General features: G+C 34.0%; 1 protein-coding gene and 1 pseudogene across 1 annotated transcript in view; both read left to right on the top strand.

Moving 5' to 3' along the window:
- PTPRQ (protein tyrosine phosphatase receptor type Q) overlaps positions 1-20,694 on the top strand; it is a 188,623-nt gene that overhangs the window by 104,195 nt on the left and 63,734 nt on the right. The window contains exons 27-28 of the mRNA XM_077770183.1: positions 14,598-14,719; positions 19,913-20,099. Of these exons, the coding sequence (XP_077626309.1) occupies positions 14,598-14,719; positions 19,913-20,099 (309 nt within the window). The remainder of the gene's footprint in view (positions 1-14,597; positions 14,720-19,912; positions 20,100-20,694) is intronic.
- LOC144236604 (U6 spliceosomal RNA) lies at positions 15,132-15,232 on the top strand (annotated as a pseudogene).

Below are 20,694 nucleotides of genomic sequence, written 5' to 3'. Positions count from 1 at the left end.
AGAGTAACCCCCCCCCCCCCCGCACACAAAGATTTTAAGTGATAAATAGATACTGTTGTAGGTCTTTATAGACAGAGAAATAAACTTTGATCTAGAAGTTTTATTTTTAGGTCCCTAACTGTGCCTCTTCTTACTCTTCCCAGGAGTACCTGGCATAATGTTTGTATAGTAAATTTCCAATCAATATTTGTTAATGCAATGCAACATAGAGATAGAATCCAAATAATTCAGCCTTCAACACAATCATCCAGCCTCTGCTCCTTGTAGCACTTTGACTCTTGGCTTCTGTAATACCCTCCCTTCTGGTTTTCTTCTATCTTCCCTGATAGCCCTTTCTCAGGCTCCTTTGCTCATTCTTCTTTTCTTTTTTAAATCTAGGTGTTGGAGAGCCCAGATATCTATATTTGACCTTTTTCTGTTTCAACACACAACCCTTAGGAGATCTTACCTTGAAGTAAACTTATCCTGTCCTATGGCTTTGAAGTCTACTGATACAGTAAATATTCTTAAATGTCTATTTCCAGCTCCAATTCCTTCCTAGAACCCAGATTGGTATATTTACTGGATCAACTGACATCATTGGGCATGTGTGTCAAATATAACTCTGATGGAGCACCTGGGTGGCTCAGTCATTTAAGCGCTGGACTTAGGCTCAGGTCATGATCTCACAGTTCATGAGTTTGAGCCCCGTGTCGGACTCTGTGCTGACATCTCAGAGCCTGGAGCCTGCTTCGGTTTCTGTGTCTCCCTCTCTCTCTCTGCTCCTCTTCCACGTGCTCTCTGCCTCTCTCGAAATAAATAAATAAATAAATAAATAAATAAATAAATAAATGTAACTATATATATAACTATATAAAACTATATATATATATAAAGCTATATATATGTATATATATATATATGCTTTCTACATGCCTCATCTCTTCAAGCACTCCAGACATGATAGATGTTCAATTAACATAAAATGACAATTAGTATGATTAATTCAGAATCTGGTAAATGAAACTGCGAAGTTGAGTTCTTAAAGAATCCCACATTCTTAATGTGAAAACTTAGGAATTTTTCCATTTGAATATCATTGCTTCCACTCTAGTCCCTCCTTCTCCTTATTCCCTTTTTTAAATCTATGATTCACTTACTAGAATATAGTCATTTTCAATTTCTTACTACATTTTGCTCATTTTGGTCTAAAAGAATAATGATAGAATATTGCAAACTTTTCACAAGCAGTGTGAGCTTTTTTATATTTTTTTAAAATAGCATTATTTTCCTAGTTTTACCAGGATGCCTCCCTTTGCTATTGGTGATTGGTTGGTTCGTTGGTTGGTTAGTTCTTGATGCAATGGAGAGTAATCTTTGCTTTTTTTTACACCAGCTTCCAGGCCTTTAATTGATGCCTAATCCACAGAGTGCTTCTCTATGGAGCACTAATTTGTCTTTTATCTGGTATTTTTCTTCCCTCTGGATCTAGTATCTCATTGCCACAAGTTGAATTCGCCACCAGAGAACACTTAGATACGAAGACATTTGTCAATATATAAGTAGGTTTTCTCTACTACCACTATTCCCTTCCTGTTTCTCTTTATGCTCGAGAGCTGATTTTCTACTTACTTGTTTATCAATAGAATAAAGACATTTCCTATTTTAATTCCAGAGGATACATAGAGAGTCACCTTTCTACCACCATAATTAAGAAAGAAAAGTGAAAAGATTTATATATTTCAGAATTTGTGACAACAGATATATGATTTTTCTTGGCATTTTCCAACTTACTAGCTTTTCATCTCAATATCCATACATGTATGGGAATGGGAAATTGTGTAAGTTATAAGATGAAAATGAGTTAGTTACTCTTTTTTAGTCTCAGGAATAAAGAAAGACATTTTTCTAAATGTTATATATAATATATGTTTATATATAATTTATAAAGAAAATATGGAACAATAAAATTTTATTTGGGTTTATTAAATAAATGTGGTTATTTTGAACCTGTTGATTTTGGTAAGAAATGACTATTCTAATACAATTAACTAGAAAACAGAAAGAAATTCATACTTAGAGATAAGAAAGTAGGTAAAGCTAGGAATTTTAGTTGCTTTTAGTGTGTGTGTGTTTATATAATCTATATAATAACATATCTGAATTTCATAACTATACACTGAAAGAAAAGTTTTATTTATTATATTAAGCCCAGGAGACATCACCTGAGATTACATTTGATATGAAAGACAAAAGACACTCCAGGTATTATTGCCAGATAATGTATATGGTGAACTAACATATGATATAAGAATAAAATAGTCAAGCAACAAAATCTCGAAAAGCAGTAATGCTTTTTTAAGATAAAAAGTAAGTAAAGAGTAGGTATTTATTCTGAATATTAAGGTAAAAAGGATTAAAGACATTTTGCAAACATAAAAAGTAACCTGGATGGAAAAAATTAATAATTTTAGTATTATCTATCATTTTTTAAAAAAGTGTTATGTTCTTTCATAATATGATATAAGAAGATAAATTATGAAAATGAATAATTTCTCTCAATTATAAGACAGACTAAATAAACAATAGTATGAATTAGTATAAATCAGTATTTCAGACATGTACATTTTTAATGGCATCGAGTTGCACCCAAGCACTTAGTAATAGAATCTTATATAAAAACCTAGATTTTCTTGGTAAGGACCTAGAAATTGATGGCTAGTTTGCTATAAAACTTTTCAAAATTGAATAGTTCTAGACCACCCAGTCTAAATAATATAAAATGATCTAAAATGACCTGTAAAATAAGAAAATGTGTAATATTAACTCTCTTTAAGCTTGTAAAGAAGAGCACCCAAGTTGAAGGTTCACAAAGAAAGTGAGAATGCAAACTGAGCATTAAGTTGTGTTACTTTCTGAATCTGAATCTACCACTATAAACCAGAGCGAATAAAGGAAACAATATTCAGCCAACTCAAGCTCACATTTCTTTCTCCCACATACTCTGATCTAGATAATTGAAGCCAAATTGCTTTTCTCCTTAAGTCATCTGTATAATAGCCCTAACTCTCTACTTCATGCTGAGTGTGTATAGATACAAACATAATCACAAAAATTACAAATGACAGAAATATTTAACTTGAAACATTAAAGTCTTTGAGATTATTTTACTCATGTTTTTTTCTGATTAACCCTTATACTCAAAAGCAATTTGAGTTGTGTGTATGGGAGGAATGTAGAATGGAAAGCTGTTAAACATCTCCGTGGTACACAATAAGCACTTATAATGCTGAGGAAATGTACAACTTTAAAAGAGTGTGGGTGTGAAATTAGTATGGAATGAAATGGGACTCTCATAATGTGCATCTCCTATAGACCACCAGGACTGGAAGACAGCAAGAAAGGAAAATTCCTGGGGTAACACTTAGGTTGTGAAAACCACAGGATACCATACTCATGAGGAATTTTAACTACCCAAACATCTGTTAGGTTAAAAAAAATTCAACAAAACATGCCTCATCAAAGAGGCTTCCAAGGAATGCAACTTTATGATGTAAAAAGAAGAAAAACCAAGTAGAGGGCAAAATACTCCTTAACATTAAAAAGAATAAATGGTTACTGAGTTACTATATATTCAATTATTTTTCTTAATTTATTCTAAATTGTGTAATGTATTCATAATGTGATAAGTGCTATCATAACAAAAGTAGATATTATCCTTTCTATAAAGAAGCAATTATATAATGGCAAGAAGAGATGTTAGCCAGAAATAAATGGGAAAATATAATGGATGACATAAAGAAGCCATTTGGTGGCAATGCATTTTTAGAATGGCTCTAACCTGCTGACACTAGAGGAAATGAATATAATTTATTCTAGACATGATGATTGTACTTCTGTGAAATTGGTTAGATGCTATTGAAAGTCTTCTCAGTTAGTTGCCTGAGGCTCCCAAATGTGTAGTTCAAGAGGACATCTCTCTTCTAGACCTGTAAGTTTAAGTTACTGGTATGACTGCTTAGGTTTCCACAGACATGTCAGACCCCATCACTACCACTGCCCCTGCCCCACTGCAAACCTTTCCTACCTGTGTGTTCCCTGTTTCAGTACATTGTAGCATTGTTCACTTAATTGTTCAAGCCAGCCATCTAGGAATTATTCCTAATTCTTTCTAGCTATCCCATACACCCAAGTCCATACCTGAGTCTCATTGAATTTACCTTCTAAGTATTTCTTAAATTTACTTTTCTCTGTTAAGGGTCTCTAAATTCATTTCATAGAAGGGCACCTGGGTGGCTCAGTCAGTTAAGCATCTAACTCGGTTTTGGCTCAGGTCATGATCTCACAGTTTATGAGATTGACCCCCCACCCCCACCCCCATCAGGCTCTCTGCTAACCATGCAGAGTCCCGCTTAGTATTCCCCCTCTCTTTCTATCTCTCTCTCAAAATAAATAAATAAACTTAAAAAATTCATTTCCTAGATTATGACAAAACTTATCTAAATGGACTTTCTGGTCCCATTTTCTCTACCGTCCACTTTAATCTAGCTTTGGAATATACCTATCTGACCATGTTATTCCCCTACATAAAAACTTTGATAGTTTTTTATTTTACTGTTGTGTAAAAATCTTACTTTTTAGTATGCTGTATTAGATCATCTATGGTTTTGCTTATATTTCCCATACATGCCTTGCTCTATCTCTTTTGTGTTCCAGAATCTTTGGTATTCTTTCTTACTGTCCTGTCTTCTTTTTGGAGAACAGCTTCCTTTTCTTTGTTTCACACCAAACACCTCTTTTGCAAAGCCTGTGAGTTCCCCTTTCCACTTGCACATCTCAAAATTGTTTCTAAAGTATTGAACATATTGCTTCATAATTGTTTTTCTCTCTCTTTTGTGGAACTCTGAGCTCCTTAAAAGCAGAGACGACTGGGTGATTATGTCTTATATATGTTTCTATCCTCCATGCCTACTCAGTATCTAAGACTAAATGAATATGGCATTTAGACTCAAGGAAGACATTTGACTTAATGTGAAAGTCTTTCAATGTCAAAATTCTCCATTGCAAAGTAGTTCATGTTAATTATTTTCTTCAATTTTTTTTGGTCTATAACTTATTTTTCAAATACTTGCATAGTTATAGCCAAAGTTAAAATTATCCCAGTTTATAATTATTTTCTGGGATAATAATTATCCCAGTAAATAATAAATATTTACTGTTCAGCTTCTTTTATTTCACAAAACTGGTCTATTTTATATTGTTGATATTGTTTTTATTTTAACTCTTATTAATTAATATAGGAAGTATGATTACTACATGTAGGAAAGAAATATGAATGAAATAAATTGAGAAATATTTCAAACAATAAAGACAATAATACATACCTATTTTAGAACCACTAACAGTATCTAAATGATTAATTGAGCTACTAAACTTAGTGAATTTAATTAGCAAGGTGGGATCATAATAGATTGAGAGTCCCGGAAGAAAACAAAGGAGAACATTGTCTAAATTTGGGCTGCTAAGTATGATTACAAAGAAAGGATATTTGAATGAAATCATAATTTAAATGACATAATAGTGACCATATAATATTAAAGAATTTACTAGAGCTTTCCACTATATATTTAAGTCAGAAGAGCTTTTGGTAGGTTATTAAACAAGTTATCAGAGTTTAAATAAAAATATTTTGAAATTCTATTACATAAGTCCATAGACTATATTTCTCAGCAAAGTCAGTAAAAATCAAAGGCTGTTATAAAGGTCATCAGATATTTTTAAATCATTAATATTATGGAAAAACCAGTTATCATGAGAAAAATTTGAGAAAAAAATTTATTTCCCCTAAGTATAGCTAGCATTTTATCTTCCAAATATTCAAATGAATTCTCTCACTTTCTCATCTCAAACTTCAAATCTCATGTTGAATTATATTTATTTGGACTTTCTGAAGAATCTTTTTTCTCTTAGTTCAGAAAGAAGAATGAATTTAGACTTAATTCTTTGTGATTTTCAATCATTAATCTCATTTCAGGTCTGCCTCAGTATTAGGCCCTGGGTCAACAAAACTTCAGCTTCATTTTCTTCTGCATTTACTAAGGAGGTGGGGAGAACTCTGATTTGAGTAAGGAAAACTCTCAAATATGAAAAGATCATATAATTGCTCTATGTAGTAGTTTAGGCCACTTTTTGGTTGGGCCCAGTAACTGAATTGAGAGCCCTTGACTGGGTAGTTAAGGATAATGACAATAATAGCCTATGAAGTGTTTGTTATGTGCTGGTTCTGTTCTAAAAACTTTATACAGATTGGTTCATTCATGAACTTCAGTTATGTCTAGGGTAGAGTCTGTGCCCTTAGATCTTGACTAGGACTTGGGTAAAGCCTCATGGTGATATGAAAGTACCACAAGAAACAAGCAGAGAGGTGCTAAGTAGGATTACAAAGAAAAGATATTCAGGTGAAATCATAATTTAAAGGAAATAATAGTCTGCATATAAAATTAAGCTGTGTATTAAAGCTTTCAACTCTATATTTAATGTTAAAAAACTTTGCCAAACTTTAAACAAGTTTTCCAGAATATAAATAAAAATATTTTGAAATTCCATTTGTATAAACAAATGTAATGTCTTTTTCAGCAAAAGCACTAAACAAACAGTGAAAAGAAATTTTAGGGATTATCCCTATGTGATATTATTAACTTTGACAACTGGGACTAAAACAGACCTGGAGCTATTATACAAGCTTTTAGTATATAATCCAGCTATTTCCATTCCCAAACAGATTGGATGGGACTTTTCTTTAAACTACACTTTTAGTTCCTTGTCTCTTTGCTGATCCATCTGAGTTATCTTACCCTGATTATTCCTGCATACAATGAAGGGAAGGATAAAATAGGAACATTTATCCTGGCCCCAACACTCCATTAAGGTGATGGCCTCATCTGAATTATTCCAAGTGGTTCCTTCACAGAGCTTCAAGTTACTATAGAACTGATGATGTTTTCTTGTGTTCTTATGGAACACAATGGCCTGTTAGCACTCTAGGGACATTGGAAATGGGAGGGAATGACAGTAGGGAGAAATCTTTTCATAGTTTATTCAGAATAAATGGAAGGTCGGAGGAGACCATTCTGGGGAGTATGTGTGGCTACATGCATATTTCCACGTCTATCACCACGAGATCCCAAGCCTTCCACCACTGCTTCCTTAGCCATCACAAAAACCATAATTTAATCCTTATCCAGCCTTCTGATTTGGTGGAATCTGGGGTATGATGGCAGAATGCACTTTCCTTAAAACTTCCCAGATAATATAGATGCTGCCTGTATGGAGACCATATTTTAAGAACTGTTGTAGAAAGTTATTTTGTAGATATAATGCTATTCTAGAAAAAAGACATATTATCTGACCCTAAAAGCATCAGGATCTTTTTATTAGAATATTTTTATTCTTACCTGGACTGGTTGGTATTAGAAGTGAGAATTTTATGTATTTGGTTTTTTTTTTTTCAACTTAAACCAGACTAAAGTGACTCAGAAAATTACTCATTACATGTCACAGAAAATGGTCATTCAGTGAGGTCTAATACTATGAGCATCCATGAATCATTCTTAGTACTCATCAAACAGTCTGATTAGACAGATTCTTAGGATGATAATATTTGCCTTGTGATGCTATCTTGCTGTTGGGAAATCTAACTATAAAACAAAATTAAGGTCTTGTGGAATGGTAGGAAATATTTTACACACCAGCCGTAGTGTCCCATAGTAGGCAATGAGATCCCTAGAGCTTAGAGAAACATTCAACATGAAGGAAGGGCAGCTGATTAGTGTGGTATTGTCACCAGTATGATGTGCTCTGAGATGCTCTTGGCCTGCATAAATATAGTCAGTCTCATCGCTGAGCTTCTTTAGGTCCCTTGATGAGCTGAATTATTTAAAATGCAAGGAATCTACTTAAGCCATCCAGCCAATTAGATTTCCTCTAGTCCTGAGAGACATGTAAAACTTAAAGGTAAGTTTTCCAGGTGTGCAAAATCAAAGCGAATTCACAGCCCTAGGGGCTAATACTTGTATAAGCTGAGAAAGAATGGAGTCCCTCATTTAGTGATGACAGTAGCTAGGAATCTGGTGGTCCACTGTACCAAGTCCTGAAACCAATATACCCTAAAGGGTGGGCTCTTGAAATAAACTTTAAGCTGAACTTCAAGTAGATAAACAATTTAAATCACATGTGTACAGAGCTCAAGATTTTCTGTCTTGTGAGTTGTCAAATCATTTATTTATTTATGTTTATTCTTTTAGGAAAGTCACTAAAGCATGGCACACTAAGAAATACACAGTATTTTCTACATTTTTCATCATTAAATTTTCAAGGATCTGTAAAAGGCAAAGTTCTAACAAGCCTTTGAATGTGCTTATTCTGAAAGTATAGTATTAGGCACACCAAAATATATGGTTCTTAATCAAACTTAAACTAAACATAGACTTAGGGGCATTACAAGTCTTATACGTACTAGGCAAAATGATGGTCTATCCAGACTCACCTTTCAGCTAACACACTTAGCATGGGGACACAGATGGATGGGAAAGATGACCCTGACCCACATAAGACCCACATTCCTGTGCAAGGATAGAAGCATGATAATCAGGAAATGATGGTTGTTAGTTACAGAAAATGCATTATTGTGAAAACCAGGGGAAAAGTGCTTATGAGAGGAAGTGATTGGATTATGGGGAATGAGAGAATAAAGATAGATCATTCCTACTGAGTAAATTGCTGTGATTTATAAGAGAAAGGGTATAGTGATATCTTGGCCCATTACTGACTAGATTCATTTCACAAACAATCCTAAATCAGAATGTGACAGTTTATGGGGAGACAAACAAAGTCTCCCAAAGATGCTTATACATTACTAAGCTTTTAAACTGGCATATTTTCAACTCTCTATACCTTCAGTGCTTTAAACTTCCTTGGTTTTTGTGGTTGACATTTATAATTGTAATTTTGCATTCCCCCTTATGTGACTCTAATAATAGTTTAATTCACACTGAAATAAAGGTGAAAAATACTGGATATATTTTATTATGTATTTTTGGAATTTTGACAATTTCCAAAAGAAATTAAACTTAAAAGAAATCTGAAAATATATGCATGAAAGTACACTATAATATTTGGACACCATTAATATAATTAGATGTTTTTTAATTGACTTTAGCAATTTGGTTTTCTATATATTTTTCTTAAATTATCTATGAATTAAATGAGTGTCTTTAATTGCCTTATGTAGATGAAACAAGTAATTAGTTATATATCATATCCATATAGTATGTTCCTATCTCACTTTAGTTATGTATGTGTTTACTTTTACTTTTTTTTAGGTCAGATTTAGGAGTTCTTATCCCATTATATTCTAATCCTACATGAATACAAATTGATACAATACCTTCTAAGAGAAATTTGTCACACAGGATTCAACCCTGGAAACACTTATGTAACAAAACAGGCAATTTCATCAAATTTACTGAAAATGCAAGCGCTGTTTAGAGCGGTGATTTCTTAAAAAAGAGAAAAAATAAAATCTTTGGGGAAAGTTCAAAAAATGTCATTAAAGCACAGCTCCGTGAGGGGCTAAATAACTTGCCTTTTGACAATTATTGATTAGTGTATAGAACTGAAAATATTTAATAGTCCAAGTGATTACTGTGTGCCATGAATGCTCTTTAAATGTCATTTTCCTCTCAGCTCTGCTTGGGGTAGCAGACACTCCCTGATGAGGGTTTGATTACTAGAATTTAAGGAATGATTGCAGGGTTGACATTTGACTATGAAAGACAAGAGTTGAAGCAAGGCCTCAGTACTGCTTTCTGAGCTGTTCTACAGACATGCTCACTTGCAAGACTAGCCAAGGTTTCCCTTGGAAAATGGTTTTGGATCTCTCCTCACTTGAGACCCAAAAGGTCCAAATTACAGAACACAGGAGATGCAAACATATTTCCTTGGAAATACTTCCAGAGACAAGCTTCTATCAACATAGTCACAGAAAATCCTCAGTAAACTGTCTGTGATGTGTGGGCAACAACAATGTACCATCTTGCCTGCCTGCTAGAATGAGTTTGACTTAAAGGTTAGTCATGACAGCCATTGAATTGGTATACTTAATAGAGGCATATGAATTCGATTCTGGAGATAATATTTCCTCTTTTGATCTAATTAAATTTGACCCATCTTTCTGGTATGAGTTAGATATTAAGTTTCAAAATCTACAAGGTTCTTTTAAACTATGAAACTATGGTATAGCATTGTCTTTTTGTCCATATAGCAGTTCTTATATAGACCCTGGCACTGGTCTTAAAAGCCCTCCACAAGACTGCCCCCATTTCCTCTTTTAACTCTCATTCTGACCTGGCTTCAGGCTCACTGGAGTCCTTGTTATTCCTAGAGCACAGCAGGCAAAATCCTGCCTCAGGGCCTTTGCATTAACTATACTTTTGTCTCTGACACTCTTCCTTTAAACATTCTCATACTTCTTTACCTCCTGCAAATCTTTGCTTTAATGTCACCTGCTTAGAGAGGCATGCCCTGACCACCATATTTAAAAGTAACTCCCCATCATCATCCCTATTCTCATTATCCTGCTTCATTTGTTGTCATGGTGCATATCATTTCCTAACATGGTATATACTTTACTTACATATTATTTATCTCCTTCCACTAAAACAGAGATTTTATGAACTTTTATCTCGATTTTCTTCTCTATCACCAACACTTCAAAAATGCCTGCCATGTAGTAGGTGTTCAGTAAATTGTTCTTTAGTGAAGAAGAGCAGTTACATTCTAGAAGCTCTATATGGATAGGTCCACAACTACCTCCATCACTTTTATAGGCTTTGTGTCTTCCCAGTGTCTTGCACAAAGAAGGTACTCAATCAATATTTGGTAGTTGGATGAATGTATACATTTCATCCAAAAGCCAACAGAACATTTGGGTGTAAATAATTTTGAGAAAGGGAACCTAAAATATTTTCTTAAAATGGTATACTTTAAATTTGTTGCCTGTGAGAAAATTACTCCTTTCCACAATGCATCTTATAGACATGGAAGGCAGGTTGTGCAAAAAAAGATTAATAAATGTTAAATAATAAAAACATTGATTATTAATTAGTAGATGTCTTAATAAATTTGTACTTAACGTCTAGCTTATCCCCTTTTACAGAGTCAAAAGCAGAGGATAGGCCATCAAAACCTGTAAACCATCTTATATTTTTCAAAGCAGATTTCTTCATGAGGAAAGTATGCAGTAATGATTAGCAATGGTATACCTTGTCCTGAAGCCTATCCACCCCTCATTTAACATTGTGAATAAACAGATTCAGGGATGCTATTTGTTAAGTTGCTGCTTGTTAAGGTGGACATAACATTTCTAAGGAATATTGAGCTTGGGAAAGAGAGTTGTCACATTTAAAGATGAAATACGTTATTCTGTTAGGGCATCCAAAAGCAATTAATTATGCTGGTGGCAGGTGATCTCTCAGTTCTCACTTGTTATGTGTAATTATCTAAATGAATTATGCTACAATTTGAGAATTGAGCAGTTTTCAGAAATCTAGGATCATAAAATTACAAGTAGTAAAGTCTGAAGATCTCAGGATACACCGGTGTTTTAGTGCTGGGATTCCCGGATCTCTCCACATTAGTTACCAGAGAAATCATGTACCCAGTTCTGTCATCATCATTAGCACCTCGCAGCTCATCATATCTCTGAATCCTGAAGCATCCCTTCTGCACTCTCTCCCCTGGTTGCCTCCCTGGGCCATATGGACTAGATCTCTGAGTCAGCGTTCAGAGAGTCAGTGTTACACAAGGGTCAGAAAAGATACATGTAGGAAGGATACATTTGGCATTTTCCCACAGAAACTTCCCTGTACAGGTTTGCTATGTTTGCTAGATTCCTCTGTTGTTATATCTGAATACTGTTTTAAAATATTTTAATGCTACTACTAAAATATATTTTTATGGGCTGAGTCAGGTACCTAAATACCACACATAAAATCTCTCTCAGAAGCATATTCTAAGTGCCAATGAAACATTCATAGTTTAAAGAATTGTCACTACTTTTTAAATTTTGAATAACTATCTGATACTGAAATACACCTTTTGGCTCTCTTCAGAGCATGTGACTCATNTCTGAAATGTAAAAATATATATATATATATATATATACACATGTGTGTATTTTTTTTCTTTTCCAACCTGGTCCTATCTTCCCAGGTCTAGGCTTCTCCTTCAAACTGTCAGTGAGGCATTTTAGTCCTTGTGAGTGTCTCAGACTCAATGAATAGAAATCCAAAATTATTATCTCCTCCCAAGGTCTTGTCCCTGCCAAAACCAGTATCTGCTTCTGAATATGCTGTTGGTGTGAAATCTATCAGCATTCTCCTGGTATTAACATATGAATTAGTTTTTGCTACATATTCTGTCAGTGTTTACCTGCATATAATCAGCCTCAAGTTTAAAAACAATTTTTTAAATTAAATTTTCTAAATAGCTCCGGGAGTCATCTCTTCCTATCCATACCTCATGCCACTAATTCTACTTTAGAATCTTATCCTGTCTCATATGGCTTTTTGGAAATAGCCTCCCTGGGATCAGTGCTTCAGAGCACTTACCTTTTTCATAACTACCTGAGGTTTCTTCCTAAATCATTAGAAAAAATCATTCCTCTTTCAAATACCTTCAGTAACAATCTATTATTTAAAGAATGAGCTTCAAATTCTTTAGTGTAATAACCTTAGTTCCCAAAGGACTACTTCAGGCTTGTTCCCTACTATATCCCTCCACAAACACCAGCCTCTCTGTAATATATGTATTCCTTGAATTGAGAGATTCTGAATCTTTTTTGTACCATAGATTCCTTCAGTAGTCTGATGAAGTGTGTGGACCCTTTCCTAGGATAATATTTTTGAATGTATAAAATAATAAACATAAGATTACCAAGGAAAGCAATTATACAGTGATAAAATTCTATCTGTCTGTGGACCCTGCTGTTTATGTCTTTGTGGCTTTGGTTGTGATCCTCTTAGCAAAGAAGGGCCCCTAAACCTGCTCTTCTGATTATTGAAATCCTTCTCATCTTTCAAAGCCTATTCAATTCCCATCTTCTCTGTGCAACTTTACCTAGACTCCCTCCTCCATCTGTACTCACCACTTCACACTTTGCCCTCTCATAGTAGATTCTTCATATTTCTTTATCTTAACTTTGCCCTTTATTATAATATATTGTATTAATTGACAATATATTAGTCATTTAGTTATTCTTTATCTTAACTTTGCCATTTATTATAATATATTATATTAATTGACAATGATGTGCCAAAGAGTAAACTAACTGGCCACTTTCACACATTTTGAATTTATGATTCTTTAAAAACACTATGAAATATGCATCTGAGAAGGAAACTGCAATCCAGAAATTTTGTTGTTTGACCAAGATAACACAATTTTGCTCTTATAAATTATTCGAGGAAAGGAATATTTTATCTTTTCTTTATACCTTCTCAGGATCTGTGGAATAATATTTGTTCAGTAATGTTTGTTCATGAGGATTAAAAATCAAAAATACTGTGAAATACTTATCTCCCATCACTTAATGTCCTAAAAATTGACAAGGGACCATAGGAGGGCAGAGAGATGCACAACAGTGTTCCTAGTTCAATGTCTGTCCCATCAAGTGTGACCAAATCTTTCTTAACCCTCCCAGTTCCTAGCAGTTCACAAATTGAAAATTCACACAAGGGTTTCAGTAGTCAGTTCTTTAAAATATTATCACTTGTTTTGCACTCTTGATAAAAAAAAAGCAACAGTAATAAAAATAGAACAAATTAAAGAATTTGTTTGGAATCATATTGAATGCAGGAAATGTTTACATTTGTGATAATATCAGTGGTATAACCTATTTCCTATGTTACTCCCTCAGTGAAAACAATAAATGCAACTCAATTTTAAATAAAATTCCCTTGTGCCAGTTTCACTTTTCTGTAGTCAAACATGTTTCTTCAGGTTTTCCTAAAACAACATTCTTTTTTAAAAATTTTTTAAATGTTTTTATTTATTTCTGAGAGAGAGGGAGAGAAGCGTGAGCAGGGGAAGGTCAGAGAGAGAGGGAGATACAGAATCTGAAGCAGGCTCCAGGCTCTGAGCTAGCTGTCAGCACAGAGCCTGACGCAGGGCTCGAACTCACTAACCATGAGATCATGACCTGAGCTGAAGTTGGGCTCTTAACTGACTGAGTCACCCAGGCGCCCCTCTAAAACAACATTCTTAAGTGATCTATTTTTAAATAAAAACTTTTATTTGAAAAGATTTATTTTGCAATAGTAAGACTTACATTTCAAGATATTATTTTGAGTTTAAAAATAATATATTTATGATCATTTCTCTCTCATGTGGAAGTGTTTTGTGTATAGTAACTATGTTGCCAAAGCCCTTAATATGCTATGAACTACAAATTAATGTATAATTAATTCATTACCACTATCCTTTTTTTTCATGGCCTTTTCTGTTATTGTAGCAAATACTAATTCAAATGTCACAGGGTCATTGATTTTGTATTTCGATAGCTCCAGATGGTCCTCCTGAAAATGTGTATGTAGTGGCAACATCACCTTTTAGCATCAACATCAGCTGGAGTGAACCTGCTACCATTACTGGACCAACATTCTATCTGATCGATGTCAAATCGGTAAGGTGTGTCTTACCTTCCGCAAAAGGCGGCATAGAGAATGATTAAGAACATACATTTTGGAACCAGACTATTTGAATTGTAATTCTAGCTCTGTTAGACCCCAAGCATATACTAGAGCATATACCTAGGCAAACAATTTGTGTGTACTTCACTGTACACATCTGTAAAATAGAGATAAATAATAATACCCAGGGTATGAAGATTTTGTGAGGATTAATTAAAAAATATGCATGAAGAACTTTAAACATTGTTTGACACATAGTAAGGATCCAAAAATACACATAAAGAATTATTAGAACGATTATCATTATACTTATCCTTAGGATATAGATATATATAAACAAATGGTTAAATTAATAATACAATGGTTAAAATAATAATACATAATTAATAATACAGTGGAAAAAGTACTTGCTTCAACAGCATATGTACATTAAAATTGTAATGATACAATTAGCATGGCCCCTGTGCAAGGATGATCTGCAAATTTATGAATCATTCCATATTTTAAAAAATACAGTGAAAAAACCTCATAATACAAAAGGTGAAGAAGAGAGAAGACATTAAGAGAAATAGTTCCCAAATAAGGTAACCTCAGAGCTTAATTCTGAAAAATACTTGAAGCAGATCATGAAAAGGAAATGGTAATAAAAGTATGGAAAGTTAAGACTCATTCAAGGAAAAGCAAGTAGTTCAGGAATCAAAAGCAGTCAAGAAAAGTACTGAGAGAAGAAGCTGGATCAGGAGGCCGGCTGAATAACATATAACAGAGTTTGGATTTTGTAAGGGCAGTGGAGTGTCAATTGAGGAATTAAAGCAGTGTTGGGATATAGATTTCCATTTTATAGGATCAGTATGGTTGCACTGCAGAGGATAAAGGAATCTTAGTAAAAAATTAGGCAAGGAGACAAGAAGCTACTAGAGTAACTGGGTAAGAAAAGATAAGGACAGAGAAAATATAGCTAGGCAACAGAATGAAAAATAATTTAAATCTACAGGATCTGGTGAAAACAATCAGTGCCTGGTGAGTAAAAAGAATAATTGAGGATGACTTTAAGATATATGATTTGGAAAATTGTGACAAGAGAGAAATTTTTAGAAGAAAGGAATGAATTCAGTATTAGATGCACTGAGTTTGAGATGCCTGGGAGACCTCCAGGTGAGATACCCCTTAGCAGTATTACATGTAAATCTGGAGGTCAGGAGAGGAAACCTGAATTTGGAGATTTGGGAGGTGTTGGTATTTGGATGATAGCTGAAATGATAGGAAGACATGAGATTAAATATGGAACATGTAGTAAGAACCTCTTCTGTAAGAGCTAACCTGAGGATCAAATCCTGGGGAAGACAGACACTTAAACCGGAGGTCACTGAAGGCAGCAGACTAGAGTAGCCATCCAGAGAGAAGGACTCCCAAGAATGAGAGTCAAGCCTTTCTCTTAAAACAGAGTGATCAACAATGTGAATCATGCAGAGTTGTTAGGTAGGATGAGGGTTGGGAACACTGAGTTGGCACCCTGCTTGGGTTTCACTGGGCCTGGCGACCTCTCTCTTTTCTGGTGGCTTCTAATGCCCTAAGTCAGGTAATTTATGGGGGATTCTAACCCTTTCTTCTCTATCTCTACCTAGCTTTTGTTTAACTTTTATAATTTTCTTATGTCTTTATGTTATTTCTAAAATGGAAATGCTTCTATTTCAAAAGACCTGTCATGATTACAAGAAAATTTAAGGGAGTATTGGTGCATTTGTTCTCCCTTTCAGTCTTCTATTTACATTTCCTTTTTAGAGCATATTTGTGAAGACTTTCATTTTGTAATTAGCCCAAAGTAATCAGCATGCATGACAAATGCTCTGGGACTATGTATTAAGAGCAAATTATAAAATGATAACACAGTGTTCAATCAAATAGAAGACACCTTATTACTGAAAGCAATTCTCTCCTGGTTGTGCTTAGAGGAAGGGAAAACAAAACATTTTCTTAAAAATGATTTATAGCTTTATTCTCTTCATATTCTTGTTGATATTAAAAATGAGCAAGAGAAAGAATGTGTAACATTATAATTGCTTATTTTATATCAGTTACACAGTATCCTCTCTATAGCATTACCTTATCTTGTCTAACATTTTGATATAAATATATTATCTTCATTTTGCATAAAGGGGAATTGAGGCACAGAAATTAGAATTTCGCCAATAGTTAAGACCTGGCTAAAACCAGCAGATAGTGGCATGACAGGAGAAAGGAAAAACCATCGAATAGCAAATAAAATATGCCAAGTTGAAATTTATGCTCATCCAAACCTTTTGAGTCAAAGAGAGCAAGAATTCAAACAGATCTTAGCACTTCATAGTGTCCCTGGGATTCTTGGAACTAAGCATTTAGTTCCTTCTTTCCTTTCTTCTTTCAACACATACTTTTAAATACATCCAACATTCCAGCATTGTGCTAAGTGTTGGATACATATAAGTGAACAATTTTCATGTGGTCACTGTCTTTGTAGAGCTTTTATGAAGCTCATTTCATGGATATATAATTATCTACCTTCAAAAATCATTGACTTCTATGCCAGGGAAAAACACATATCACTGAATTGAGGACTTACACTATAGCCTGGCCTTTGCCAAATTCTAGCCACAGTGACATAAAACTCTTTTCCTAAGAGACTTAAATGAAGCAAAAATGGGCAATCTTTACGATTTATGGTCCAGATATCACCCTGGGTGGTACTACTGGAAATTAATGCATTTTATAGTCCTTTGTTCATTGTTCCCTTTATTTTTTCAAAATAACAAATATTTATTGTTTCTATTCATCAAAACAAAGATGCAAAACATAGAGCTCTGCTCTCAAGTAGCTCACACTGTAGTGGGAGACACCAGAATATAAACAGCTAATTATACTCTAAGTATAGAGTATGAAGTATGCTGAGGTTGTTTTGGAATATAAACTAGCAAAGTTATTAAAATTCTTGTTATGAGGACCATACAATACAGGGGAGATTCACAGAGCAGGTTAAATTGATTGTGGAATGAAAAGAGGTGTAGCAGGTGGGGAAGGGTGCAAATGGGGCAGGAAGAGGAAAGAAAATAGAACCAGAGTTTAATAACTGACATTGCTTATATGTCACACTGCAAAATGATGGGATGCATTTCATAGTAATAATTGATGATGAAATATAACATGAGCAAATAATCTTGGAATTGATGGAAGGAGAACAATGAGTCAAAAGCTGTGAGGTTTCAGTCCTGGGTAAGTGGATCATTAATGATTAACAATAACAAAGAGTAGGTTTAGTGAAGAAAGATAATGAATTTTGGTACATTCTGTGAGGAACCAACTTTCTTTTTGGATTTTATTCAGTGGTTTTTAAGATGTAGTAGATCACAGTCATGTTATGTCATATTTTTACTACTCAGTATTTATTATCCACTGTTTTAATGGAAGACATTGGAATTGTTTAATTTTACTTTTATCTGATTAGGCCCAGTGTAGTAGTGTAGAGAGTTCTGGATTCTTGAAAGACTTGGAAGAAAATCCCATCTCAGCTACTAAATAACTATGGAATCTTGAGAAATTCACCTTAACTCTATAAAATCAGAGTTCAAATAGGTATAGTGGTCAGCCAAGCAACGTAAATGAGCAGTCAAAATGAAGCCAGTTGGGTGAGGCAATGATGAACTGGACATTTACGTCCCATTACAGAAGTCAACTATCACTCATCTCTAGGTAATTGTTACCCAGCATGAATATAAGCCTAGTCTTAAGGAAGGATTTTATGTGATGTTTAAATATTGACAGCTAACTGAATCATACACACTTTCTACCAATGAGTACATGCACTTGGTCAATGGTACTGCTATGTTGACTTGTTTTCTGACACTTTATAGAAGAGTGGCATCTTCCTTTGATGCTCTGTCTGAGGTGGGAACAATCTATTTGACTTTGCAATACACATTTATTAGCCTTTTGCAACACCTTCTTTAAGTTAAAACAAAATCTCTTAGAAAAGGGCATTTGAAGAATATTTTGAACAAAAATTACAAGGGAGACTCAAGTTGAAAATGAACCTAGTAATGGGAACAGTGTACACAATGTTTTAAGTGCTCCAATGAGATTAGCATGGATTATAGGATTTGAAATTTTCTGATGTTCATTTTCAGGAAAGGCCTTTCTTTTTAATGCTAAAAATTTTAGCTATGTTTAATAGCTGCAGTGACGAGACCATACTCTCCATCAAAGACACAGTATGTTTGAACACACTATACAGCTGTATTTAATACACCTAAGGATGCTCATTTTTGCACATCTAATAATTACAACACCCAAAATTAATTGAGGCCTTATCCAGTGCCATGCAGAGTGCTAGATGGGAATTTTTCAAACTTCCATCATGATTAAAACTTTTTAAATGAACTGGAATAAAATTTAAAGAGCAAAAAATATCAAAGTGCATTTCAGAAAGTAGTTGTATTTTCTCAAAATTATTTTTAAGTGATAAAGAAGTATGTATGTGTACATAAAATCTGAAGCAGATTCTAGGCTCTGAGTTGTCCGCATAGAGCCCAACGTGGGACTCAAACCCATGAACTGTGAGATCATGACCTAAGCTGAAGTCAGATGCTTAACTGACTGAGCCACCCAGGTGCCCCTGTGTTTCCTTTTTTTGTAGATCATGGTCAAAAAAATATCAAAATCTCTGTGCCAGCTTCCTCAGATCTATTTTTCTAAATATCAACAAAAAAGTGTAGATATTATTACTCCAATTTTACATACAGAGAAAGTAAGACCCAGAGAACATAAGTGCCTTGTCAAATGCTACAGAAACTATTATGTGACGAAATTGGGATTTGAACCCTTAATGGGTAATTACCAAATCCTACATTCTTTCTCCTATAAAACATTGGAGTAGAAAGTAGAGTTTCATTGACACAAGACGATACTCGTTCACTGGATGGGTTGATTACTTGTGGTTGGTTGATTGATTTTTTTTCTTCTACTTTCAATTGTTGAAATAATTGCTTATAAAGAAACAAAGTAGCATTTTAGATTTCCCAGGACAATCTGACTATAGGAAAAAGTAATTTAAATCTTGGCCAGATACATACACCACATGTAGCTTTGTATTATTATGTTTGGTGATTTGGATCTCAAATACTGCTTCCTTTAATACTAGCTATTTTTTCCTATAGGTAGATAGTGATGAATTTAATATTTCCTTCGTCAAGTCAAATGAAGAAAATAAGACCATAGAAATTAAAGATTTGAAAATATTCACAAGGTATTCCGTGGTGATCACGGCTTTCACTGGAAACATAAGTGCTGCATATGTAGAAGGAAAGTCAAGTACTGAAGTGATTGTTACTACTTTAGAATCAGGTAAGGCATATTTTCCATCATTGCTAAAAATACACAGATTTAAGTTTGTTTCTTAGCGTTTCTCACTCTGCCCCCTAAAAAGGGTATGTGTTACAAGAAATTTTTAAAGTGTATAAAATACAAAGTATAAAATTCAGTGATCCACCGTAATGGACAAAAGTGAGGTTTTCTGTTTTTTAGGCAAAGTGGAGTGATGGAGAATCATTAGTTCTTGGAAATACAAACAAGTTAGCTCATAATAATGTACTGAATTGTATTTTTATATTTATTTAAATGCTAACTATTTCAGAAATTGAGTTATCTTGCCTAAGCGATGAGTTTTTCAATGGTCTATGGCCACTAATGCTTCATGTAATATTCCATTTTAATTATTTGTATCCATGACTTAAGTGCACATAAAAGTGATAATACTCTACCATTATGTAATCTGGAATTTGAAATTAGAATCCAGGTTCTGCTTACCATATCTATTCTCTTCACCTAATCAAATGACATGTTTTATTATATAACCTATTCAATAAATGTCAGAATCCATACAGATTTCCTCAAGTTCCTACAAGCAGGGTCTGAATGAATAAGATTATAACCAATAGGA

Source organism: Crocuta crocuta, unplaced genomic scaffold (genome assembly GCF_008692635.1).
Source record: "Crocuta crocuta isolate KB4526 unplaced genomic scaffold, BGI_CrCroc_1.0 scaffold317, whole genome shotgun sequence".
Taxonomy (NCBI): Eukaryota; Metazoa; Chordata; class Mammalia; order Carnivora; family Hyaenidae; genus Crocuta; species Crocuta crocuta.
This window is presented reverse-complemented; position numbering and strand designations above follow the sequence as displayed.